This window comes from Vespa mandarinia, chromosome 13 (genome assembly GCF_050613455.1).
Source record: "Vespa mandarinia isolate Hongniang chromosome 13, ASM5061345v1, whole genome shotgun sequence".
Taxonomy (NCBI): Eukaryota; Metazoa; Arthropoda; class Insecta; order Hymenoptera; family Vespidae; genus Vespa; species Vespa mandarinia.
Genome location: NC_140822.1, coordinates 1863799 through 1890220, shown reverse-complemented (window position 1 = coordinate 1890220; position 26422 = coordinate 1863799). Strand labels below are relative to the sequence as shown.

Sequence of the window (26422 nt, the reverse complement as noted above, 5' to 3'; positions counted from 1 at the left end):
GAATTGGATTTTGTGATAAAAAGCATTGACCCTAAAGACAATCAATTTTTGGGGAATTATTTTTTAAAAACGGGATTTTTTTTTTTTTTTTTTTTTTTTTTTTTTTTTTTTTTTTTTTTTTGTATCAGTCCTTAACTTCTGCTTACAAATAATCGAAGTATGTCAAGTATTTTTTGTACATGCTGGTTCTTTTATACAGTAAAATAATTATGTACTTTATAGAATGTTAATTTAAATTATAACTTATCATATTAATATTTTAACATCTAAATTCACATGGATGAATTAAACAGGTATTTTACTGGCGTCACGATCAAAGACAGAATTTAATTAGTTAAAATTGATCTATTGTGCTCTATCTGAAATATTCAAATCTTAATTGTAAATTTTATTCTGTAAAAGAAAGAATGCATAGATTGAAAGTGCCTTTACCAAACTAGCAGGTCTGTATATGAGAGTAACAATAGGCCAGTTTGGGGATCTGTATATGTATATTTTGTTTCCTAAGACATATTATAGGTCATTGTTCTCTCATACAAGCTTGTAAATCGGAGCTAGTGCATCATGATAAAACGTTTACTTGAGTGTAATATATGACTTTTACTGCCCGTAGTTGTTCGAAGAAACGTCTACATTCCTTTATATATATTATCTATCATTTCTTTATATCTGTTTTATTAGTTATTCATCATAAACATTCTCTTAATGTTTGTTAAGAATTTTGGAATCTTCGTTTTCTTCGAACGACTTCAACTACTGTCCATTAATATTATTGTCTATGCTAGGATGTAAATAGAAAAAAAAATTACAATAAAATACATGGACATAAAAATAAGTGGTAATTATTACTTTTGTTTAAAATTCAAATATATAAAAACATTTTCAAAGTTTGTCTAATAATACATTGTATTCGACTGCAATGAGATGTGTTAGTGAGAGAGAGAGAAAGAGAGAGAGAGAGAGAGGGAGAGGGAGAGAGAGAGAGAGAGAGAGAGAGAGAGAGAGAGAGAGAGAGAGAGAGAGAGATTTTTGGTGTTTTATTATCTCTCATATACATTTTATGAAACAAGAGAATTTTAAAAACAAATTGTATGAAATTGGTTTCATCTAATTGTCTGAAGGAACCAGTTGTCATCACAAATTTTAACTTTTGATAATACTATTTATCCAAGGAAATGAATGTTATAATCCATGATATAAAATTTTTTATTTATCCTTAAATTTTTGTAATCCATATCCTGTAGAATGTCAAAATCTGTTTTGCCTGTTATACCTTATAGTGATAAAAAATATGATAACTCTCAAGGTAATTAAAAATTATTATATATGTTTTTAAAAGATTAATTAAATAATATAAATTATTTAGAGAGATCAACATCAAAAGTTAAGAGTCTTATAAAATTATGGAAATCTACTAATGTGAAGTTAAATCTTCTTTGCAACCTTGAGAATATTGATGCTACAAATTTTTATGGAATATCAAGAAAGATCCTTGTTCATTTACAAAAGTATTATAACTATATTAGTTTGAAACTTTTGCCTTATTCAAATGAAAAATATTTTTCTGGAAATATAAGGCAATGCTATAGACTTGATAAATGCCAACGAAATAGTCTTCATTTTTTCACTAAACTACATAATTCAAAGAAGCATACTAAACTTATATATAATCAAAAAAAGATAAGATATATTAACCATAAACTAAGAAACAATTATTTATCCATCAATAAAAGGAAGAATAACAAAGAAGAAATAAATAGTAAAATTAATTCAAATTATATTTGGAATTCTAATGGAATGCAGAATTGTACAGTTGCAACTTCTCTTTTTCCTAAAATTGAAATGGAAAAAACTGTTCCATTATATGATATTGTGGACTTATTTGCAAACTTAAATTTAGGCCAAGTAAAAAATAATACTAATTCTGTTAATGTGATAACAAAGTATGAAGATAATCTGGATAATGCAGACAATGATAAATCAACTTTATCCAATAATATAAATTCTATGTGTAAAGTTATGATGGAAGAATCATTTCATCATCCTTTTACTGGCAAATCAAATGAAATTATACAATTATCAAATTATAATTACATTAATACGAATTATTCTAATACACAATGTAAAGTAAATTTTAATTCTGAAAATAATTTGAAGAAAGGATGTTCAAACATAAAGTATTTGATAAATGATATTCCACCTAAAGAAGCTATAGAAGTACATTCTGAAGATGTTTCGTGCAAAGCACGTTCTATACAATGGAGTACTGAAGTTGATGTGATTTATTATACTGGTGATGCAAATGGAGGTAAATAATTTTTATGATATATAAAAAAAAAACTAAAAATTTTTTTTCTATCTTTTAGATAAAGTAATATGGAGAGAAATAGAACCACTTCATGAAGAAACATATCAACAGGCAAATCATAATGATCTTCTTCGGATAACTCTGACAAATTAAAATATTTCTTCTATGAATAATTATCAGTCTTTTGATTCTTAAGTAGGTACACTTACTAAATCAATTTGTAAAGATCTATAATGTATTATTAAAGACAATATTATCAAATAATATATTTCGTATATTATATATTCTTTATATATTTATTTATCCTTAATATTGATCTTATTTTCAATTTTCATTAAAATCATATGTTGTATTCTCTCATATTTAAAGAATCGTGGAAAATCTATTTTCACATATTCTATGTTCCAGTTAAGATTTCGCCTTTGAATACAACGTAGAAATTCTTCATACATTGGGGCAACAGTTTCCATATTAGCAACAGTGAAAACATGCCTTTTCTCCAAAGCAATGTAAGCTGTTTTTAGAACTTCTTTACTTAAGAGTTTTTCTAATGTTATAACAAATCCATTTGTTATGACATCATCATAAATCACTAAAAAACAAAATTTTTTAGTAACTTTGTTTCATTTCATCCAACTATAAACTTACCATCCGAAGCTATGAAAATCTCTGTCATATTAACTTTTTCTTCTAAACTTTTAGACCATTTTAAATTTAAAAAATTTAATTCTTCTATATGATATTTACATTTCACATAAGATATATTTCTTATGAAATTTCGTTTCACTAATTTTAATATTTCACCTAAATTAATATCTAGACAATAAAAAGTAAAAATATTAATAACTGAATAATAGCTCTTTTACAAAAGTACTATATCTTTTATTTACTATCATCATCACCTGTACAAATTATTTCTTTTGCTAAAAAACTGGCAACAATGCTGGTTAAACCAACACCAGATCCTAATTCCATAATTATTTTTTCTTTAAATAAATCAGGATTGGATAAAATATAATCAGCTAATAAAAGAGCACCTCGCCATACTTGCAAACCTACCATTTGTAATTCTGTAGATATATTGTGTTCTAAAAGAAAAAGTAGTATTAAAATTCTTAATAAATTAATATATAAAAAATACATACCTATATACAAAACAGTTTCTTCATTTCTGTCTATATCCAAATCATTATCTTTATCATACTCTATCATTTTTATTGTTGATTTTGATTTTATCATATAAGAAGGGCACTTAAAGACAAATTGAGTAACAGCAACTAATAATAATAAAGAAAGAACAATGATTATTCTATAAAAAAAAAAAAAAAAAATTAGCAAATGTGGGATAATTAATGCAGAAAATTAAAAATTAATAAACTTACTATTATTTGTGAGTTTTTCTGAATGTTTATCATTTTCTAAAAATATTTCTGATGTTATTTTATGTGCAGACATCTAAAAAAATATATTTACAAATGTACTTCAGAATTATGATTTTTTGTCATTATTAATACTACTATTATATAACTCTTTCACTATATAATCATTCAATAGTAGAATCATACAATAATATTAAATTATATATTATAACATTTTTAATATAAAAAAAACATCAATTTTATAATAAAGTTTATTTGTTACCCTGACTTCACTGAGCAATGTCACGAATATAAACTGATTGCTTTCTATTTATAGCAAACAGAAAAGCTTGTATGAGTACAATAAAGAGTATTTTAACTATAGAATAGTTGGCACATAAGTTAGCGTATGATATTCTACGAAACCTAAAAGACATTATGATAGTTAAAATACGAACGTAGTAATTTATTTGTCAAGTATTTTAAAATTCGCGCCGAAAAATCGTATGCAATTTTCTGCATTTAAATTTTATTTATTAAACCAAGAAGTAAATATTAATTGCTATAAAAAGTTCGAGTGTATTATTGTTATCGTAAACCAATTTACGTGTAATTTTTAACGTACATTATCAGTGAAGAAAAAAGAAAAAATAAATTTATTATAATTGAAAAATTCAAAATTTTAAATTCAAATCTTGAAAACCGCGCTTTTACACAAGAGTCATCATCAGTATTTGTTCCTGTCTGTCTGTTATTGGCTGTACTATTATTCTCGTTTGATTCTCCCTTTAGCAACATATATGTAAGTATTTAATAATAATTAAATCTTCTTACATTCAATTCATTATTCTTTTATAGTACAGGATACAGTTAAAACTTGGCTATTTCATCTATAAATATATTAGATATATATGTATATATACACGTCATTTGGTACAATATACAAAGGTTGTAATGATTTATTTAGGTTATGACAAAAATTATATATTTTTCTTTAATTTTATGATAATATAGTTATTTAACAACGTACATTAATTAAATATTATGAAATACAACGACGAATTGACGTAACTATTATCCAATAGTTCTCTTTAACGATTCAAAAATATATCGCACACCTGTTTATACAGCTAAGTAAATTGTTATGGCGGCAATATTCAACTATCGAAAAAAACGTATCAACGAGAAAAGTGTGTATCGCTTATTATAATTTTTACGTTACATTTCTTCGAACGTAATCGATTAAATTTATTCAAAAAAAAAAATTTTTTTAAATTAAAAAAAATTAAAAAAAATAAAATAAGAATAAAACGATATTTTCGTATTCATGACTCAGAAGAAATTTTTTTGTTCTTTGTCATTGAAAATGGAAGTTTTTAAATTAAAAAATCATGCTACAAAAATGTAATAAAGAAAAATGTTAGAAATGAAAAAGGTTTTCGAAAATGAATAATATCGATCGATTTTTGATATCGATGAATTATTTATTTTAGATTATAGAGGTTAACAATTGATAAAAGTTACATTATCTATAAAAATTATCAGAGCATACTATTTTTCGACCCTTGATACTTTAGGAAATCTTGAATTCTAGTATAGATACTTTTGATCAACAGCGTCAGCCAATGAGTGACTCCCACGATGAATAGAAGATGCCATGCGTTAACAGTGATTCTACCACATAGAACGTTATAGTCAGACAGCATCGTACGCGTTGGCTCCATTCTGTTCACTTGATTCGCGTTCTTCAATCTTCTTCGTGTCCGTTATTCACTACGGGTCTCATATCTTTTTCCTATTACGAATATATGTATATATATATATATATTTAGTATTATTATATATCTTTTTTTATAATTTATTTGAATAGTTTTTGATAAAAAAAATTACCTAGTGGGAGTCTTTTCTTATATATATATATATATATTTTTTTTTTCCTGATCATTCACAGCTGTCTTATCCAGTGTAATAGACGAACGTGACCAAGTCAAAGATGAATGTCGTTACGGCGATACTTTTGGTGGTTACCTGTTTTAGCTATGCTATTGCAAATATTGATTTAGATGAAGGTGTATTGGTAATTAACAAAGACAATTTTGAATCGGCGATCAAGGATAATGAATTCATTCTTATCGAATTCTGTAAGTATATTATTTTTTTTTCTTTATCTCAACTTTCTAAGTCCCGCGCTCTCATTTATTTCTATTTATGGCCTCCTGTTGCTTCTTTTATTTTATTACTCATTATTTAATTATGTTGAAACGGTGTTTCGGAAATAGGAACAGATGTTTGATCATTACACGTCATCACTCGCGCACCGGTTAACGGTAATCTTATTGGTCGTTTATTTATAATCTTAATTGATAGTATTTTAACATCTGTTCATCCATGAACATTTAAATTCGACAATTACGTCCGTTTGATTATTCGAAATCTATTTTACCTTTTTTGATAGAAAAAATATTAAAAAAAAGGATTTCACTATGATTCAATATTTTTGCGTTATCGTTTAGATGCACCATGGTGTGGGCATTGCAAGGCATTGGCACCTGAATACGTAAAGGCAGCCAAACAATTGGCAGATTCAGGTTCTGATATTAAGTTAGCTAAAGTTGATGCAACTATAGAAACTGAATTAGCAGAGAAACACGGCGTCAGGGGATATCCCACTCTTAAGTTTTACCGTAAAGGAATTTCTATTGAGTACAATGGTGGACGTTTAGCAGATGATATCGTAAATTGGCTTGTTAAGAAAACAGGATCCGTTGCTAAAGATTTATCTTCCATAAAGATTGCTAAGGCTTTCATTGATGAACATGAAGTTTCAATAATTGGATTCTTCAAGGTTCAAATTATGCTTTATAATTAGACAATTATCTGTAATATACATTATTTTTATTATTTTATATTATATTAAGGATCTAGAATCTGAAGCCGCTAAGGTATTCTTGGAAGTTGCAAATGCAGTTGATCATTACACATTTGGTATCTCCAATGCTGATGAAGTATTGAAAGAATATGAAGCAGAAGATGGTAGTATTATATTGTTTAAGAAGGTAATGTATCATATATATATATATATATATATATATATATATATATATATATATATATATATATATATGTATGTATATGTATGTGTGATGTATGTGTGTGTGTGTGTGTATATATGAGTATTTTAAATTTATTATGTAATTTATTATCGTTTTAGTTTGATGAAGGCAAGACCAAATTTACAGAAGAACCTACCTTCAAGAATATTCAAAACTTCATCAGTATATATTCATTACCTTTAATTGTTGACTTCAACCAAGATACAGCTCAAAAGATATTTGGTGGTGACATTAAGAGTCACCTTTTAGTTTTTATAAGCAAAAAAGATCGTAATTTTGAGAAATTAGTTAAAAAAATTGAGGAGCCTGCAAAGAAATTCCGTGGAGAGGTAGAGATAAGAAATATAAAATAATTTATTTATATATACAAGCATTTAAATACATTATTATTAAAAATGTATAATTTTTATATGTACTTAGGTTTTGTTCGTAACCATCGATTCAGATGAAGCTGATCATGAGCGAATCTTAGATTACTTTGGCATAAAGAATAAAGATGTTCCTGTTATGCGTCTTATTAAATTAGAAGGAGATATGATAAAATATAAACCTGAAAATCCAGAAATAAGCAGTGAAAATGTTTTAGAATTTGTAAATGCTTTCATAGAAGGCAAATTGAAGAGACATTTACTTACTGAGGACTTGCCTAAAGATTGGGATAAACATCCTGTTAAAGTTCTTGTTGGTACTAACTTCCATGAAGTTGCATTTAATAAAGAAAAAGACGTTTTAGTTGAATTTTATGCTCCTTGGTGTGGACATTGCCAACAGCTTGCACCTATTTACGAAGAAGTATGTATTAATACATATTAAATATTATTAATACATATATATATATATATGTGGTCATTTATAAGATTTTGTTAAATATAAAAAATTTGTTTTTATAGTTAGGAAAGAAATATGAAGATAGTGAATCTGTAGTGATAGCAAAAATGGACGCTACTGTGAATGAATTGGAAGACGTAAAGATTATCAATTATCCAACAATTACCCTTTACAAGAAAGGAACAAATGAGGTATATTTTTATTTTCATTTACTTATTGCGAAAAATGGAACGCTGCATACTTAATATTCTTTAAATTTCTTCAATCTAGGCTGTTGATTACAACGGCGAGAGGACACTCGCGGAATTAGCTAAATTCATTGAATCTGGTGGTGCATATGACCAAGGTGTAAAGGAGGTGTGTATGGAACAAAAAATAAATATAAATGTAAAATAATATTTTTCAAAAAAAGTTTTATTACTATTTATATATTACTATATATTTATTATAGGTTCAGGAAGAAGATGAAGATGACGATGTGCCAAGAAAAGACGAATTATAGGCGCACATAATCAAATGGAATAAAATTACTATTGTCCCTTCTATTTCCTGCATCCAATCAATGAATTCCACAATTTCCTCTTAAAGAAACATTCGTTTATACAAAGATTTTTTTAAATGGTGCATCTTGATTTATTATATTTAAGTTTTATATTTCTAAAACAAGGCGTCGTACTGTACAATTAATTATTAAGGAGAAAATTGCATTTCAGGATTTTTGAAATAAGTCTAGTATCGTTGTGAGTGGCACGAAGTGTTCATTATGATCATTATTTTTTTTTTTTTTAATCTTTATTTCGATATTAATTCATACAAAGACAGATATTAACTTATACGTTTTATATACTAATCTTATTATGAGTCAGTAATCCCTGAAAACTCCAATGTTTTCAGATTGTGCCTGCTTCCGTTGTCGTGATATCAATGAGTGTGAAAACAGGATACGTAAAATAATCATGAAGCTGAGTTTGGTACATCTAAGCCAATTTTTATTTTTATATAAGATAACTTATTGCAATGGAACTGTATTTCTCTGAAGCTAAATACAGTAAGAACATTGCAGAATCACGATATTAGAGGCAACGACTCATAAATATTACATTTCCATTACAGCATTTACATCAATCATTAACTTGATTGTCTTGAACTCTAGCGTAGGCAGCGATTTTGATGTTTTCCTAAATTCAATGGACTGAAAACTAACAAGCTATAGTCCATTTAACGAGACGAGTCACGTATATTAATGAATATACATGATGGGGACATTATTGAGTCAGGAACGTATTCACAACCATCAGATAATTTAACTGTTTTCGAGCGGAAAGTCGAAGTAAGCCCTACCAACGTCCTATGTAATTCGTTCCTGAATTTAACAATTGACTACTGTTTGCTCGCCAATAGCTGGAGTCTCTTACAACTATCACGCGCTTACCATACGATTATTTTCTTTGCCTCTCTTGACTCGTTTCGTTAAACTAACTATAGTAATTGGATATAAATTGAGAAAAAGAAATAAATGAATTATATCTCTAAGTCTTTATTATATATTATTCTTAATATATAAAATATTATTCTATGGTGTGTCTATTTTCTTTTTTTTTCCGAAATATGAATACCCAATAATATTTTTTTTCGAGTATATAATGTTTATTATATGTGTCTTCATAATAGTCAATGTGATATACTATAAAAATATCCTCTCTCTCTCTCTCTCTCTCTATATATATATATATATATATATATATATATAAATATAAATATATATACATATACACACACATGTACATATATATATATATATATAATATATAATGTTATTTAATGTTTATGTTATTAATATTTTTAGATATTGATTACCAATTTGATATACAATAGTTAACACTTTGAGTGGTAATATTCAATATATAGTCTTAACGTCTTATTTTTGACTAATATTTATTTTTATTTCTTACTAGAATTGTACAAATGTCGTTGAAGCAATGAATCGGAAATTTGAATTATCATCTTTAAGTGACTTCATTAGTCATGCCTTGGTATTCACAGAAGCAGTAAAAGATACATTACAATTTGAATGCGCCGAAGCAAGATTTTCTTTGAAACCTTGGATAACAAAAACTTTTGTTACAAAAGAAGTTAATAAGAATGATTGTATTTGCGATAAGGTAAAAAATTTCATATATATTTTATGTTAACATTGTATTTTATTTATTATCTTATATTTCGTTAATTAATTAGATGTCATTTGGAAGTCAAGAGGAAGATATTTCTGAAGGGATAAGCAAAACAATATTGCAAGCACAAAAATTAAGAGAAAAACTTTCGTCTAATGTTTCGAAGCAAGAAAAACACTCGAAGCAAAAGGATTTAGATAAGACAAATGTACAAAAAGTATGTTATGAATCAACAAAGCATGATATTGTAAAATCCCATGTAGAAATGGATATAAAATCATTTGATAAAAATCCGAAAAAAATACAAAATGTTACCAAGATTACTTCAAAGATTGGAATATCAGAGCAAGGTTCAATAAAAGCATCGCAAATACCATCTACAAGTAGAACAAATATTAAACAAAAAGGAAAAAAAAATTTTCTTTTAGCAAATAAATTAAATATTAAAAATATACAATCAGCAAAAACTCAAGATAATAATAAAAGTAAAGAAATAAAAAATAATACGAAATTTATTAATTCTAAAAAACAACCTGAAGTTCGTGCAGCATCAACAAGTGAATTAACTAAATTAATAGAAGAACTTTCTTTAGCGTCGTCCAAGAAAATGTCAACTACATCTACAAATATAAATAGAAAAGACTGTCCGTTACACGGAGAAAATGTTACGCAATTTACTGAAGAAATTCTATCAATGGATATAGTAGATGCTCTTGATAAGTTTGATATTCCAAAAGAAATTTTAAAAGTGCTTAGAATGTATCATTTATATGTAAAATTTGAACATACACAGGAATCTGTAAATAATTTGCAACATCGAACAGCAGCAGCAGGATTCTTAAAAGAATTTGAAAAAATGGTGTGTATAATATATTAAATTTATATTATGGACAATTATTTTATTTTTCTTTCAGAATGAAAATAAGAAAAATTATTCTGAAGAAGAAAATAATATTGTAAGCATTGCCCTGGAATCCTTTTCTGTATTAGGAAATGTGTATAATGGTATGATTCACATAGACAAAATTAAGGAACTTGACAAAAGATTGGAATCTATTTATAAAATGCATAAAATAAAAAAATTTGATATAAGACCTAATGAAAATGTAAAACCTCTTGAAACAAGATTTAAGTATTCTGAGATTGCAGGATGGATGTCAAATGGAATTTGGAATAATATGTGTATTAAGGATTTCCAAGGTACAATAAGAGTTACATTTATTTTTATTAATAAATCCTATGATCGAAATTAATAATTTCAGGAATGTCTAAAGTGTGCTGCATACGTTATAACGATGTCGCACAATTGTCATCGCTTTATGAAGTTCTGCAAGAGTTTCAGCATACAAAATATGTTAACACAATAATAGAAATTTTGTTAAAAGATATAATACCTAAAATGATGCATTGTTTTGAGCCAACGGATGATATATATTTACAGATATATAAGATGATCGATATTTTGAGTCAAGGTTTAAATCCAGAAAATCCAGTTTTAGTTAGAACAGAAGAATAGTTTTATCAAATGTAGAGAAGTTATCTTTAACATAGTATTAGATTCTTAGAGAGTTGCTAAGACAACCATGAATCAAATAGTATGGTTGATTTAACAAGTATGCTTATACGTATTGTGTGATAGTATTCACAAATTTTGTTTCTTATGCAATTATAATTTTTAATGAGTATATTTTTTTTATAAATAATTTTGAAAATATGAATAAAAAAGAAGTAATCTCGGTGTAATATATAAATAAAACAATTTTTATTTTATTATTGATAAGTGGTATTCAGTTTAATTTCAGAAAGGAAACTACTATGGATATTTATAATGTATATTTTTAATATACATTATAAAAAAGCGTTTGCAATTTACTAGACCGTGTGATTTTTCAGAATCTGATAATATAAATCTAGATTCAGTCAAACCCAGCACTGATGCATAATAATATTAATTCTGTTGCACGAAGCACCCAGTACAGCAAAGTATATGCTGCTCATGAGGTATATATATATATATATATATATATTGATATATAAATTGATAGATGTTTATAAATAAATAGAAATGATAACCAAATGAATAATTATTTATAGGTAAATACAAATACTGTAACGTATAGAAATAATGGAATGTATCATTATGAGGGTGGTTGGCCAAAAGATATTAATACGAAAGAGATGGAACAAACTGTTAGATATAGACGGAAGATAGAAAAGGATGAGCTATATATTCATACTATGCTGCAGTTATTACCTGTAATTATAACAATTATAAGATTATTTGAAAATAAATAAGATTTAAAAAAAAAATAATTTATTACATTTTGCATCCTTTTCTTTTTTATTTTTCAGGCAATGGAACATTGCATTTTACAAAATAATGTATGTGATATTTATGAACAATATTTCAATGATATAGAAGCAACATCATTGATACAAAGAACATTTTCCCGTACCGTGAATGTATACCGTGATCCTTTAACAATGAAACGTCAGATAACACATGTTTCATGGTCACCTGATCAAGGAACTCGTTTTGCAGCAAGTTATTGTAATACTGATTTTAAAAATATAATGAATTTTAGTACTACATCATATATTTGGGATATAGGTTTGTGACTGCTTATATTAATATTAAACTATACAGAAATAAGAGAAGAATAAAATAATTACTTTGCAGAGAATCCAGGTAGTCCATTTATGACTTTAAAGCCATTTTGTCCGATTTTAACTTTAGAATATAGTTCTAAAGATAATAATGTCTTAGTTGGTGGTTTAATGACTGGGCAAGTAGCATTTTGGGATATAAGAAAAGGATCTGAACCTAATGAAGTTAGTTCAGTCAATCAAAGTCATAGAGATCCATGTGATAATGTTTTGTGGATAAATTCTAAAAGTGGAACAGAATTTTTTAGTTCTTCAAAGGATGGACAGGTTTAATATATTATAAAAAAAAAATTTATGTATATGTAATGATATTGATAAATTGAATAATTGATTTTTATGTTTTTATTTATATTATAGATCAAATGGTGGGATACAAGAAAAATGAAAGTACCTACTGAAACTTTGGTAATAGATTTAGAAAAAACAGAAAATCAAAATGTTGATCGAGCGACTGGCATATCCGCGTTACAATTTGAACCTTCTATGAGTTCACGATTTATGTGTGGTCTAGAAAATGGTTATTTTTTATTAATCATACAATCTTAATTTATTAATCGTTTAATTATTATCTTAATTATATTTAATCCTGTTGTTTTAAGGTATGGTAATATCTGCAAATCGTAAAGGGAAAACACCGAGTGAAAAATTAGCAGTTAGATTTAAAGTTCAATATGGTCCAGTAATAGGTTTAGAGAGGAATCCTACGTTCATTAAAAATTTTTTAACTATTGGCGATTGGACAGCTAGAATATGGTCTGAAGATTGTAGAGAATCTTGTATTGCTTGGACTCCGTAAGTATGATATTTGCTATATTTATATTATAAATGTGATATATATAAAATTATATTATTTTAATTGATCATTTTGTTAGAGGCCATCGACAATTTTTAATGGGTGGTTCATGGAGTGCAACAAGATATTCTGTTTTCTTCTTGATCAAAATTGATGGAACTTTGGATGTATGGGACCTGCTTATACAACAAGATTCTCCAGTTCTTAGTATAAAGGTTACGTCTTTTTTGTTTTTTTTTTTAATAGTAATAAATTTTAATAAATATTAAATTATTTTAATTATTAGGTATGCGACGATGCTCTTACTTGTGTAAGACCTCATGAACAAGGACAATTAGTTGCTGTTGCTAGTAGAAATGGTATAATATATTTACTTGAACTATCAGAAGCATTAAAGATCAATCATAAAAATGATAAATTATTATTAACAGCAGTAAAGTATACTTTTATATTTATAAAAGTAATTTTCAGATTATTTTATTATATATAAATTTATTTATTTATATATATATATATATTTTTTTTTAGCTATTGGATAGAGAAACACGTAGGGAAAAAGTAATCGAAGCAAAGAACAGAGAAATAAGATTGAAAATGAAGTCTCTTCGCGTTAACGTTGATTCAGAAATTATGAATGATCCTTCGAAAAATAATAATCATGAGGATTTGAAACAAAATGTTTTAAGTTCGAAAGATACATTGATAGAACAATGTGAACAAGATTATATAAATATTATAGAAGCAGTAAGAATTTTATATTTTATTTGAATTCTCTATCGTTTTCTTATATATTTTATATTGTACTTATATATATGATGTAACGTAAAATTCAAAGTTTTAATTATCTTTCTAATTAAAAAATATTACTTTTTTAGAAAAAATATATTTGTACAAATATTCATTAATATTTCTTTCAGGAAAAAGCGAGACGATCCGCAGAAAACGACGTTGAACTAAATAACAATAACATAAACGGTAATACAGTTATTATCTAAGCAAATTAGATTAATTACTGTAGTCTATATACAATTATATGATTAATAAATATAGAAAGGAAAAAGTCTATTGTGTTTAATCGTACTTTCCTACGAATAAATTTTTTTTTTTTAATAATAAAATTGAAATTTATTTGATGTCAGAGAAATAAGTGGAGTATAAGTGTATTATAATCAATACGGGTTTCCACATACAACAGTAGCAAACACCTGCCGTTTATCGATCTATTCACGTTTCCGTGCGTAGTATGGATAAACGTGAGTGAAGTTCTTGTAGGCCATGTAGTTGGTGTGTCGCCTGTCAAAGTGTTAACCATTTTATCAATAAATAAAAATACTATTGTAAAATAAAGTTTCACGATTATTTAAAATATTAGAAAAAAAATGTATACTCTATCTATAAATTTTCAAAACAAATTCAATATTCTAAGAATAACGAGAAATATATCAGTGATAAGAAAATTGATCTAAATTTTAATTGCAAGACTAGTTGATGCTTATAAAATATATATACATTTTTATTGTGATAAAGATAATGACTTATAATAATACTTTTTAGATACGTAATTTGCTGAGATGAAGAGTCGGTAAATAAGTGTATTTTATTGTAAAAAAATTCAAATAAAAAAACAAAAAAAAATAATCAAAAAAGTTTTATAATGTCGGAGAAAGATAAGACACGATTAGTACGTAATTCTGACTGGACGTCTGATCAAAATGCAAGTAAATCAGAAAGTGAAGTGGAAGGCCAATGGTCACTTGTTAAAAGAAAAAAATCAGAAAAGAAAAGAACTATACAACCATTCGAAACTAATGATCGTAAAATGTTGCTCAATTCGAAAGAAGATGATTTAAATGATTCTCTGACAAATTCTATGAGCAACGGATCTGATATGAAAGAAAGAACAAACTCTTCTTCCTTTGTTGCTAATAGAAAAAAATTAACAAGATCTAACAATTTAAAATCTGTCGATGTCGTTGTGGACGTTCATCAACATTACGAAGAAACAATACCGATAAAATCATTAAAAAATAAGATTGATATTTTCGAATCCAAATCGATCGAAGTATCAGAAATAGAAGATTTGTCTTTAGGTAGTAATTCTCAAAAGGAATCAAAGAAAAAAATAAAAGTTGCAACGAAGGATAATTTTGTAATAGATTCGATTGATAAATTCGAGGACAACGAGGAAGAAATAATTTCAACGCCTATTTTATCATCGAGATCTTCGCAAAATTTATTCGAAGATAAACCACGTCGTAGGAAACAATGGGAGACAGTACGTCCTGTTATGAACGAAGTTACAAATTTAAAAAAGCCACCAAGGAAACGTTGGTCCAAAGATACCAGCGTTATTCGTTTACCAGAAACTTTAGATTCTTCATCGATTAATGAGAAAATTTCAAAGACTATAGAAAGTTCAAAGATACCGGTACCAGCTCCAAGATCATTCTCGACTGACAAACAAAATTCACGTTTTGCTTTTGAGAATGAAGCATTCGTATCGGAGAACGAAGAAGTTTTGAGAATTGAGAGAGATTATGTTAAAGATAACACGAAAATTGAGATGAGAAGGATGAGTGATCGAATGGATACACCTTCTTCATCTCGAGATTCAAGAAATAATTTCTCTAAGAGAACTTCTCCGAGAAAACAGGAAACAACGTCGACTCTAGAAAATACTGAAGATTCCGATATTAATGTTTCTTCGTCATCGATAAAAAAGACGTTACATTTGTCTAGAAGACGAAGAAAAAATTCTCTTCGCTCGAATGTATCAAATAGTTTAGAAGAAATATCAAATAATCGATATACGGTATCCGAGGATGAATTAATTAATGATGATCGTGAGGTATTAAAAAGACAGAAAAAAATTATGCAATACTCGAGTCGAGAAAGTTTTTCAACTAACGAAAAAGAAGGAGAAGAAGGAGAAGAAGAAGAAGAAGAAGAAGAATTGTCATCAAGAATATCGACTGGTAGAACTTTGTCTGAAAATAAAAAGAAAAAAGATCGTAGATCTAAAGAAGAAATTCGTTATTTAGCGAACGAGCTGGATTCGAAAAGGAAGAAGAAAAAAAAGAAAAAAAGTGAACCGATAAAATACATCCTAATTACGATTCACAAAGCTGACATGCTTGAGACCGATTATGTGACTAAACATCCTATGGTTAAAGTACATATCGTTGAAGCAGAGACTGGTAATTATTTAAAAAATAAAAATGACAGTGGAAGTTCGTATGTCCAGCCGATGATTACTGGAAAATTTGATTTCAAGGAGAACAGGTCGATGATACCTATTTGGGAAGAAGAAATTATTTTTGAACACGATTTTAAAACGATCGTGAAGATTGGAAATGAACAAGTTATCCTTTTTTTCGAAATTGTTGATCTTTTGAGCTTTGCCGAAGCTAGCTTCAACTACGATAGGTTTGGCAAGTTTCTTAATCATGATCATGTTCAATTTTAAAAACAATTATCTTTTATAATAATTGAATTTATTTTATTGATATTTTGGCGAACAGGTAACGAAGGTTGTTGGTATAAAATAGCTTGGGCATTTTTAAAAACAGTTGGAACGAATAACGTGATGCACATTGATAAAAAGATCAGATTGCAATTATACAGACCTCAGAAGAGTACAAGGAACTTTGGTTCAAGAAAATGTGAAGTAAGAAAGAATTAGATATTTTTATTATTATTATTATTATTATTTTTTCTTTTTTCTAACAAAGCTTTCAATGAAATCTTTTTAATAGGTTTACAATTGGTGGAAATCGAACAGAAGAGAGAAATATCCAAGTAGTCTTTACGTCACTGTTACATCTATAAATCCGCCAAAATTAGAACCAGTACTTTATCAGCAGCTCTCTTTTGACGATATTTTAGATATCGGAAACGAATCACATAAGTTATCGGTACAATCATCAGAATTAATTAATTTACCAAGATGGACAAGATTGGCTGCTCAATCTTGTAAAATACCAAATGAGAAATACTTTGAAACTGAGATTAGTGAAAATGGGTGTTTCTTTCTTGCTTTCAATAATGATGGCAAATATTTAGCTTGCGTTTTTTCTGAAGAATATGATTATCCTATAATAGTATATGAGGTATAACGTAACGAATGTGTATAATTTATTGATTCCAAGGAATCTCTTATAAAATTGATTGAATTTTAGATCGAATCTAATAAAGTTCATGTTCGATTTTCTGGACACAAAACATTCGTATATTCATTAAACTGGTCGCCGGATGATCATTATCTACTTTCTGTTTCATCGGATCAAACTGCTCGTATATGGGACGTTCGTAATAAAATTGTACAACATATTCGAGTGAGTTAACACACAGAGAAAGAAAGAGAAAAAGAGAGAGAGAGAGAGAGAGAGAAGGGTGGAAGGAGATATATATATTTTTTCTATGATATTTCTATTATATAAATTCCAAAATTTCATAAAATTTTTCTCAGATGTTACCTCATCCTTCCTACGTTTACTGTGGTAAATTCAATCGTAGAAACGTATCGATAATAGCTACAGGATGTTACGATCGTATTACAAGAATATGGACGAGAGATTTAAAATCAAAGAATTACGAACTGAGCCAAGAATTAGAGACACACGAGGGATTTGTTAATTCTTTGTGCTTTCAAAAGAATGGTAATCTTCTTACAGCTGACAGCGTTGGTACGATAATACTATGGTCAGTGAAAAAAAATCGTAGGATGTCTTCTAAAAAAGAATGGTATTTGTCGAAGAAGATAAACATTTGCGAAATAGTGAACATTACGATAAATGCGATTATTTTACATCCGCTCGAATCAAGATTACTCGTTCATTCGAGAGACAATGGTCTACGAATGATAGATCTTGCTGCTGATGTAGTATTACAAAAGTACGATGGTTTGAAAAACCAAAGGTATTTCTTTCTTCTCTTTTTAATTCTAAAGATGTTAATATAATGAATTAATTAATTTTAATTATGCCATAGAATACAATCTACAGCTTGTATTTCGCCTTGTGGTGGTTTAATATTTTGTGGTGGAGAAGATTCAACTTTGAACGTCTGGAATTTAGAAACTGGTAGATATTTAGCAAGATATACGATCGAACGAACCTTTAGAGCAATAACTTGCGTTGATTATCATCCATACGATCATGTATTAGCATTCTCAAGTTTTGGTAGTCCTGCTCAAGTTAGAATTTTAAAGTTCGACAAGAATTCGACAGGTATGAATATAGGTTTGTCGATGATGACGGAAGCTGACACAGGAATTGGTGATTATAGAGTTGATCTGAGTTTGAATCTTCCAAATGTCTCTATTAAAGAAAGATCAAGATCAATATCGAGTGGTAGACGACAGGAATTATTAAATGAAGGAGAATTAAATAGTTATCGAACTCCTCTAAGTCGTAATTCGACGATTGTGAATATTTTTCAAAATGAAGGGAAGTACGAGAGTGCGAAGTTAAAATTGCGACGATTGAAAGAAACCGAAGAACAATTGAAAAGTCGTAGCACCAGTCGTTTGTATAATATCATCGAGAAGATCGATAGGATACTTTCGAATACGTCTAGATCGTCGAATGATCTTGAATCTGGTCAGAATTTTCTTTTTAATGATCAGGACAGAGATAGGAATAAATCCTCGACGAGTTTTAATCAGGACGATAAGAAAAAAGAGAAAATCAAATCGAAAAAATTATCTACATTGAAGAATTCGAACGCAGATCGTTCCAGTTCGTATATTGAATCAAGTTCTATGAGTTACGATGGAAAAGAAATGATCGAATTGAAAACGTTTCACGTTTTGAAAGAAAATGATTCAGATCTCAATGGTAGGAGAACGAAGAGTGCAAAGGATTCAAGAAGGAGTAAAATTCTTCAAGAAAATACACCGAAGACTTTTTCTGACGGTGCAACGAATTCTAGAAGAAATCGAGTTTTTCGTAAAGAAATGTCTGATGATCGTATTGGTCCTTTGGATTTTGCGATTACGCAAGAAGTTCAGGAATTAAAGATCACTTCTTCTAGTTCACCAGAAAGTGCTGGTACTTACATTGTAGAGAAAGCTGAGTTTGAACAAAATAAAGATTTGAATTCTGTGAAAACTTCAGCTAATGAAAGATCTATAAGTAATAGCGAAAAGAATTTTGTAAAAATGTTAGAAAGTGATAGTTCACTGCCCAGTAATGCTACTTTCACTATAGAGAACGAGATTCCTATTTCTAAAGCAAGAAAAAACAAGTTTATATCTTAAAAAAAAATTTTAGAATACATATATATATTTAATTATACAGCTTGCAAAGTTGATGACAATGAAAATAGCTTAAGACATATATTATTTTTTTTTCCAATGGTTCTACATTACTATAATATAGATCAATGTAACATAAAATAAGTGATAAATTCAATTTTTACAGATTTTTCACTCAGGGTATTTTCTTAATTATTGGCACATATTTTATTAACAGCTTTTGTTACAGTTTGTTATATTTCACGATCTTTTATTAATTGATGTAAATTTATCGAATTTTCTTTTTACGAAAAATGCGATTGTTTCAAACGATAGCAAAATTTTTTATTAACCTAACCATTCTACCGTTTTTATATATTTTATATTTATATTTGATATTCCTTACAAGTTTCATAAATATTTCAACGGGACTATATATCTTATTAATGTCCTTAATAACTGGCGTTAATTTGATGGATATTGAAGAGATCAATGAATCAGAACAGGTTATCCAATTATACATTTTTATAATTATTTTATATACACGCATATAGATATATAAGATATAAAAGGTAATAAATGTGCGTTTGATTAAAATGAAAACGTTTCTAAAAAAAAATCCGAAATGTGTAATGTACTAAGAGGTTTTGCAATCGTAAGCGTTACTTTAATTTTCTTTCCGTTTTTATTAATATTTAATTTTTATCTCATGTTTATTACCCTCATCTTTAATGTTTTGCAATTTACCTATATATTTCTAATGATCTTACTTGGTGGTTTGCCAGATAGTGCATTAACGGATTAAAAGGTGAAAAGAAAGAAACAGAATATTACATATACATACATATATATATATATATACATAATTCTTGTTGATAATTTAATAACTAATTCTTTTTCAGAATTCTGATGAGGTTACATCCAATGACTTAAATTAATGTCATTTAATTATCTACAATAACGACATTCACATTGTTTAACAAGAATGAAATATTTAAATTAAATTAATTGAAATTTATTGAAAAAAAAATTATAAGTTTATAATAAGTGTTAAGTAACAAATGCATTATTTATAATATCAGATATTTTGAAATTTAAGTGTTCTCCTCTATCTCTTTCTTTCTTTGCTTCACCCTCTTTCATGCACTCCAACCAGTGCACATCGGCTCTATATTTTTATACAAGCGATAAATTATAAATTAACAATTTCGGTAATTTTATAATTATTAAAACAATCTTAAGAGTACACGGAGTACAATAATGTAATATTTATACAATAGAAGATTCGTTTAAAAATTAAGAAGACGGAAACACGCGAGAAACATAAAATATTTTAAAAATAAAATAAACTTTAAAATTATATCTCGGAATAGTTCGCCTTGTGTAATATAAACATAAATGGTCCTTCGATTAACTTCGACAATGACCGAGTTAGTTTCCCTTTGCACTTCGACCAGTGTACATCGACTCTCTCTCTTTCTAATCGCGAAAACTTAAAAATTAATACTTTCGATAATTTTTCAATTATTTAAACAACTTTTAATGTACACGAAGTACAATAAATTAATAATTAAACAATAGTAGATTTATTTAAACATTATAAAGAAAGAAACACGCGAGAAACTAAAAATAATTTAAAAATAAAATTCTAATACTTAAAAATTTTAAACTCGTGGTTGTTGGCCTTCTGCAATATAAACATAAACGTTCCTTCGATTAACTTTGACGATTCGTGAGTTAGTTTACTTCTACACTTCGACCAGTGCACATCGTACTCACTATTTCTAATCGCGAAAACTTAAAAATTAATTATTTCGGTAATTTTATAATTATTTAAACAATATTTAACGTACACGGAGGACAATAAAGTAATATTTAAACAATAGTAGATTTATTTAAACATTATAAAGAAAGAAACGCGCGAGAAAATAAAAATAATTTTAAAATAGTATACCAATACTTAAAAATTTTAAACTCGCGGTTGTTGGCCTTCTGCAATATAAACATAAACGTTCCTTTGATTAACTTTGACGATTCGTGAGTTAGTTTACTTCTACACTTCGACCAGTGCACATCGTACTCACTATTTCTAATCGCGAAAACTTAAAAATTAATTATTTCGGTAATTTTATAATTATTTAAACAATATTTAACGTACACGGAGGACAATAAAGTAATATTTAAACAATAGTAGATTTATTTAAACATTATAAAGAAAGAAACGCGCGAGAAAATAAAAATAATTTTAAAATAGTATACCAATACTTAAAAATTTTAAACTCGCGGTTGTTGGCCTTCTGCAATATAAACATAAACGTTCCTTTGATTAACTTTGACGATTCGTGAGTTAGTTTACTTCTGTACTCCGTCCAGTGCACATCGTACTCACTATTTCTAATCGCGAAAACTTAAAAATTAATTATTTCGGTAATTTTATAATTATTTAAACAATATTTAACGTACACGGAGCACAATAAAGTAATATTTAAACAATAGTAGATTTATTTAAACATTATAAAGAAAGAAACGCGCGAGAAAATAAAAATAATTTTAAAATAAAATTCCAATACTTAAAAATTTTAAACTCGCAGTTGTTGGCCTTCTGCAATATAAACATAAACGTTCCTTTGATTAACTTTGACGATTCGTGAGTTAGTTTACTTCTACACTTCGACCAGTGCACATCGTACTCACTATTTCTAATCGCGAAAACTTAAAAATTAATTATTTCGGTAATTTTATAATTATTTAAACAATATTTAACGTACACGGAGGACAATAAAGTAATATTTAAACAATAGTAGATTTATTTAAACATTATAAAGAAAGAAACGCGCGAGAAAATAAAAATAATTTTAAAATAGTATACCAATACTTAAAAATTTTAAACTCGCGGTTGTTGGCCTTCTGCAATATAAACATAAACGTTCCTTTGATTAACTTTGACGATTCGTGAGTTAGTTTACTTCTACACTTCGACCAGTGCACATCGTACTCACTATTTCTAATCGCGAAAACTTAAAAATTAATTATTTCGGTAATTTTATAATCATTTAAACAATATTTAACGTACACGGAGCACAATAAAGTAATATTTAAACAATAGTAGATTCATTTAAACATTACAAAGAAAGAAACACGCGAGAAAATAAAAATAATTTTAAAATAAAATTCCAATACTTAAAAATTTTAAACTCGCGGTTGTTGGCCTTCTGCAATATAAACATAAACGTTCCTTTGATTAACTTTGACGATTCGTGAGTTAGTTTACATCTACACTTCGACCAGTGCACATCGTACTCACTATTTCTAATCGCGAAAACTTAAAAATTAATTATTTCGGTAATTTTATAATCATTTAAACAATATTTAACGTACACGGAGCACAATAAAGTAATATTTAAACAATAGCAGATTCATTTAAACATTACAAAGAAAGAAACACGCGAGAAAATAAAAATAATTTTAAAATAAAATTCCAATACTTAAAAATTTTAAACTCGCGGTTGTTGGCCTTCTGCAATATAAACATAAACGTTCCTTTGATTAACTTTGACGATTCGTGAGTTAGTTTACTTCTACACTTCGACCAGTGCACATCGTACTCACTATTTCTAATCGCGAAAACTTAAAAATTAATTATTTCGGTAATTTTATAATTATTTAAACAATATTTAACGTACACGGAGGACAATAAAGTAATATTTAAACAATAGTAGATTTATTTAAACATTATAAAGAAAGAAACGCGCGAGAAAATAAAAATAATTTTAAAATAGTATACCAATACTTAAAAATTTTAAACTCGCGGTTGTTGGCCTTCTGCAATATAAACATAAACGTTCCTTTGATTAACTTTGACGATTCGTGAGTTAGTTTACTTCTGTACTCCGTCCAGTGCACATCGTACTCACTATTTCTAATCGCGAAAACTTAAAAATTAATTATTTCGGTAATTTTATAATTATTTAAACAATATTTAACGTACACGGAGCACAATAAAGTAATATTTAAACAATAGTAGATTTATTTAAACATTATAAAGAAAGAAACGCGCGAGAAAATAAAAATAATTTTAAAATAGTATACCAATACTTAAAAATTTTAAACTCGCGGTTGTTGGCCTTCTGCAATATAAACATAAACGTTCCTTTGATTAACTTTGACGATTCGTGAGTTAGTTTACTTCTGTACTCCGTCCAGTGCACATCGTACTCACTATTTCTAATCGCGAAAACTTAAAAATTAATTATTTCGGTAATTTTATAATTATTTAAACAATATTTAACGTACACGGAGCACAATAAAGTAATATTTAAACAATAGTAGATTTATTTAAACATTATAAAGAAAGAAACGCGCGAGAAAATAAAAATAATTTTAAAATAAAATTCCAATACTTAAAAATTTTAAACTCGCAGTTGTTGGCCTTCTGCAATATAAACATAAACGTTCCTTTGATTAACTTTGACGATTCGTGAGTTAGTTTACTTCTACACTTCGACCAGTGCACATCGTACTCACTATTTCTAATCGCGAAAACTTAAAAATTAATTATTTCGGTAATTTTATAATCATTTAAACAATATTTAACGTACACGGAGCACAATAAAGTAATATTTAAACAATAGTAGATTCATTTAAACATTACAAAGAAAGAAACACGCGAGAAAATAAAAATAATTTTAAAATAAAATTCCAATACTTAAAAATTTTAAACTCGCGGTTGTTGGCCTTCTGCAATATAAACATAAACGTTCCTTTGATTAACTTTGACGATTCGTGAGTTAGTTTACTTCTACACTTCGACCAGTGCACATCGTACTCACTATTTCTAATCGCGAAAACTTAAAAATTAATTATTTCGGTAATTTTATAATTATTTAAACAATATTTAACGTACACGGAGGACAATAAAGTAATATTTAAACAATAGTAGATTTATTTAAACATTATAAAGAAAGAAACGCGCGAGAAAATAAAAATAATTTTAAAATAGTATACCAATACTTAAAAATTTTAAACTCGCGGTTGTTGGCCTTCTGCAATATAAACATAAACGTTCCTTTGATTAACTTTGACGATTCGTGAGTTAGTTTACTTCTGTACTCCGTCCAGTGCACATCGTACTCACTATTTCTAATCGCGAAAACTTAAAAATTAATTATTTCGGTAATTTTATAATTATTTAAACAATATTTAACGTACACGGAGCACAATAAAGTAATATTTAAACAATAGTAGATTTATTTAAACATTATAAAGAAAGAAACACGCGAGAAAATAAAAATAATTTTAAAATAAAATTCCTATACTTAAAAATTTTAAACTCGCAGTTGTTGGCCTTCTGCAATATAAACATAAACGTTCCTTTGATTAACTTTGACGATTCGTGAGTTAGTTTACTTCTACACTTCGACCAGTGCACATCGTACTCACTATTTCTAATCGCGAAAACTTAAAAATTAATTATTTCGGTAATTTTATAATCATTTAAACAATATTTAACGTACACGGAGCACAATAAAGTAATATTTAAACAATAGTAGATTCATTTAAACATTACAAAGAAAGAAACACGCGAGAAAATAAAAATAATTTTAAAATAAAATTCCAATACTTAAAAATTTTAAACTCGCGGTTGTTGGCCTTCTGCAATATAAACATAAACGTTCCTTTGATTAACTTTGACGATTCGTGAGTTAGTTTACATCTACACTTCGACCAGTGCACATCGTACTCACTATTTCTAATCGCGAAAACTTAAAAATTAATTATTTCGGTAATTTTATAATCATTTAAACAATATTTAACGTACACGGAGCACAATAAAGTAATATTTAAACAATAGTAGATTCATTTAAACATTATAAAGGAAGAAACGTGCGTGGAACTTAGAATAATTTTAATTTGCAATTTAGATACTTAAAAATTTTCATGGCGTATTTTTTTTTTATTAACATATACGATATCCTTATGGACTTGGACGATTATCAAATCAGTTCTTATCTATCAATTCTCCTTTGGCCTTTGACGAGTAAACATCTCAGGATGTCTTTGCTGCAAGTATCAACGATTATTTAAGGTAAATATCTTTTTATATTGCACGTTTCTTCAATAATTTATATATTTATTCTTATTATAACAGTGATATTAATAATTTTGATTTTATTTTTTTATTTCAGATTATCATTGCAATCGCGCGCGAAGCAATGATTTAATCGAATATTTTCAGTATCGCTGAAATAAAAATATCGCGAAGTAGAAGCAGTGTTTGTTCGTTCGGATTTCGCGATTTAAACAATAAGTGTATTTTCATCGATTGTGTGCAATGCAATCGTTAGAGTCAGTGTTTGTTCACGAAAAGTGTTTTGCTTTTTTAACAGTCACATAGACTGTATTTGTAAAAGACAGTAGAGTTTCGCGAAGTAAATTCAGTGACCGTTCGTTTAAAAATATTTATCGCGTAATAGAATCAGTGCATCATTGAAGAGGATCTCAATCAACTTCGATGTTGACCTACTTAATTTTAAAGAATCATCCATCTTCAATTTCGACTTCAACTGTGAACGAGTGTTTTGGAGCCATCGCAGAACTTCTTAAGTAGTGAGTGAATTTTTAAATCCCTCTGATTACTCAATCATGTCAAGGACGAAAGGTCCAAATTGGCACGAGTGATTGGTTGTAATTAATTATTAGAAGAGCATTGAATGACCACGAGTAAATTTCTTCGATGATTTACTCGTGAATGATTTTTTATTTTTTCATTTATTTATTAGATCAGGATAAGTTCTTCTTGTTAAAACGCGTTTATAATTATTACAAATTTGGAATATTTTAATTCAGTTTTAAATATTTTTCTTAAACGATAATATCAAAGAATCATTACCCAGGAATTTTAATAAATAATGAACAAGAAGATATTCGCGATGGATAGTATCTGGATTAC

General features: G+C 27.5%; 6 protein-coding genes across 20 annotated transcripts; 5 read left to right on the top strand and 1 right to left on the bottom strand.

The window, feature by feature from the left end:
* Window positions 1-252: 252 nt before the first annotated feature.
* Window positions 253-2984, top strand: LOC118444304 (uncharacterized). Its single transcript, XM_085661128.1, has 3 exons — window positions 253-2308; window positions 2367-2503; window positions 2717-2984. Exons 1-2 carry the CDS (start codon window positions 1798-1800, stop codon window positions 2459-2461), a joined length of 606 nt encoding a protein of 201 aa, XP_085517254.1. The 5' UTR covers window positions 253-1797; the 3' UTR covers window positions 2462-2503; window positions 2717-2984.
* Window positions 2071-5409, bottom strand: LOC118444305 (methyltransferase-like protein 22). Of its 8 annotated transcripts, none has more exons than XM_035872462.2 (8): window positions 4697-4898; window positions 4501-4556; window positions 3950-4092; window positions 3691-3763; window positions 3454-3617; window positions 3211-3396; window positions 2957-3124; window positions 2071-2900 (listed from the first exon to the last, which is right to left on the bottom strand). In XM_035872462.2, exons 5-8 carry the CDS (start codon window positions 3545-3547, stop codon window positions 2605-2607), a joined length of 744 nt encoding a protein of 247 aa, XP_035728355.2. In that variant the 5' UTR covers window positions 3548-3617; window positions 3691-3763; window positions 3950-4092; window positions 4501-4556; window positions 4697-4898; the 3' UTR covers window positions 2071-2604. The 8 variants fall into 8 exon arrangements, with proteins under 8 accessions (XP_035728355.2, XP_085517249.1, XP_085517250.1 ...); XM_085661123.1 differs by having other exon boundaries at window positions 3454-3585; XM_085661124.1 differs by lacking the exon at window positions 3950-4092 and having other exon boundaries at window positions 3454-3585.
* Pdi (protein disulfide isomerase) lies at window positions 4393-9183 on the top strand. 4 transcript variants are annotated; one of them, XM_035872450.2, is made up of 9 exons: window positions 4393-4468; window positions 5618-5807; window positions 6180-6511; window positions 6585-6722; window positions 6878-7108; window positions 7200-7571; window positions 7670-7798; window positions 7878-7964; window positions 8059-9183. In XM_035872450.2, exons 2-9 carry the CDS (start codon window positions 5660-5662, stop codon window positions 8107-8109), a joined length of 1488 nt encoding a protein of 495 aa, XP_035728343.2. In that variant the 5' UTR covers window positions 4393-4468; window positions 5618-5659; the 3' UTR covers window positions 8110-9183. The 4 variants fall into 4 exon arrangements, with proteins under 4 accessions (XP_035728343.2, XP_035728345.2, XP_035728342.2 ...); XM_035872452.2 differs by lacking the exon at window positions 4393-4468 and adding an exon at window positions 5295-5427; XM_035872449.2 differs by lacking the exon at window positions 4393-4468 and adding an exon at window positions 5306-5445.
* A 325-nt stretch (window positions 9184-9508) lies between these two features.
* On the top strand, window positions 9509-11302 carry LOC118444300 (uncharacterized). The gene is made up of 4 exons (XM_035872447.2): window positions 9509-9769; window positions 9843-10637; window positions 10693-10978; window positions 11041-11302. The coding sequence occupies exons 1-4, from the start codon at window positions 9587-9589 to the stop codon at window positions 11292-11294; spliced, it is 1518 nt and encodes a 505-aa protein (XP_035728340.2). The 5' UTR covers window positions 9509-9586; the 3' UTR covers window positions 11295-11302.
* A 343-nt stretch (window positions 11303-11645) lies between these two features.
* On the top strand, window positions 11646-14753 carry LOC118444302 (dynein axonemal intermediate chain 2). Of its 3 annotated transcripts, none has more exons than XM_085660944.1 (10): window positions 11646-11779; window positions 11873-12034; window positions 12131-12389; window positions 12459-12712; window positions 12803-12962; window positions 13045-13237; window positions 13318-13453; window positions 13525-13698; window positions 13767-13982; window positions 14156-14753. In XM_085660944.1, exons 1-10 carry the CDS (start codon window positions 11714-11716, stop codon window positions 14231-14233), a joined length of 1698 nt encoding a protein of 565 aa, XP_085517070.1. In that variant the 5' UTR covers window positions 11646-11713; the 3' UTR covers window positions 14234-14753. The 3 variants fall into 3 exon arrangements, with proteins under 3 accessions (XP_085517070.1, XP_085517071.1, XP_035728346.2); XM_085660945.1 differs by having other exon boundaries at window positions 13525-13671; window positions 14156-14747; XM_035872453.2 differs by lacking the exon at window positions 14156-14753 and having other exon boundaries at window positions 13525-13597; window positions 13767-13907.
* LOC118444298 (uncharacterized) lies at window positions 14158-20437 on the top strand. 3 transcript variants are annotated; one of them, XR_014982868.1, is made up of 8 exons: window positions 14158-14213; window positions 14793-16669; window positions 16760-16905; window positions 16994-17347; window positions 17417-17572; window positions 17707-18155; window positions 18228-20281; window positions 20376-20437. XR_014982868.1 is itself a non-coding variant. In XM_035872443.2 (7 exons), the coding sequence occupies exons 2-7, from the start codon at window positions 14893-14895 to the stop codon at window positions 19495-19497; spliced, it is 4152 nt and encodes a 1383-aa protein (XP_035728336.2). In that variant the 5' UTR covers window positions 14158-14213; window positions 14793-14892; the 3' UTR covers window positions 19498-20432. The 3 variants fall into 3 exon arrangements, 1 of the variants encoding a protein (XP_035728336.2); XR_014982869.1 differs by having other exon boundaries at window positions 18228-19979; window positions 20376-20424; XM_035872443.2 differs by having other exon boundaries at window positions 18228-20432.
* Window positions 20438-26422: the final 5985 nt, after the last annotated feature.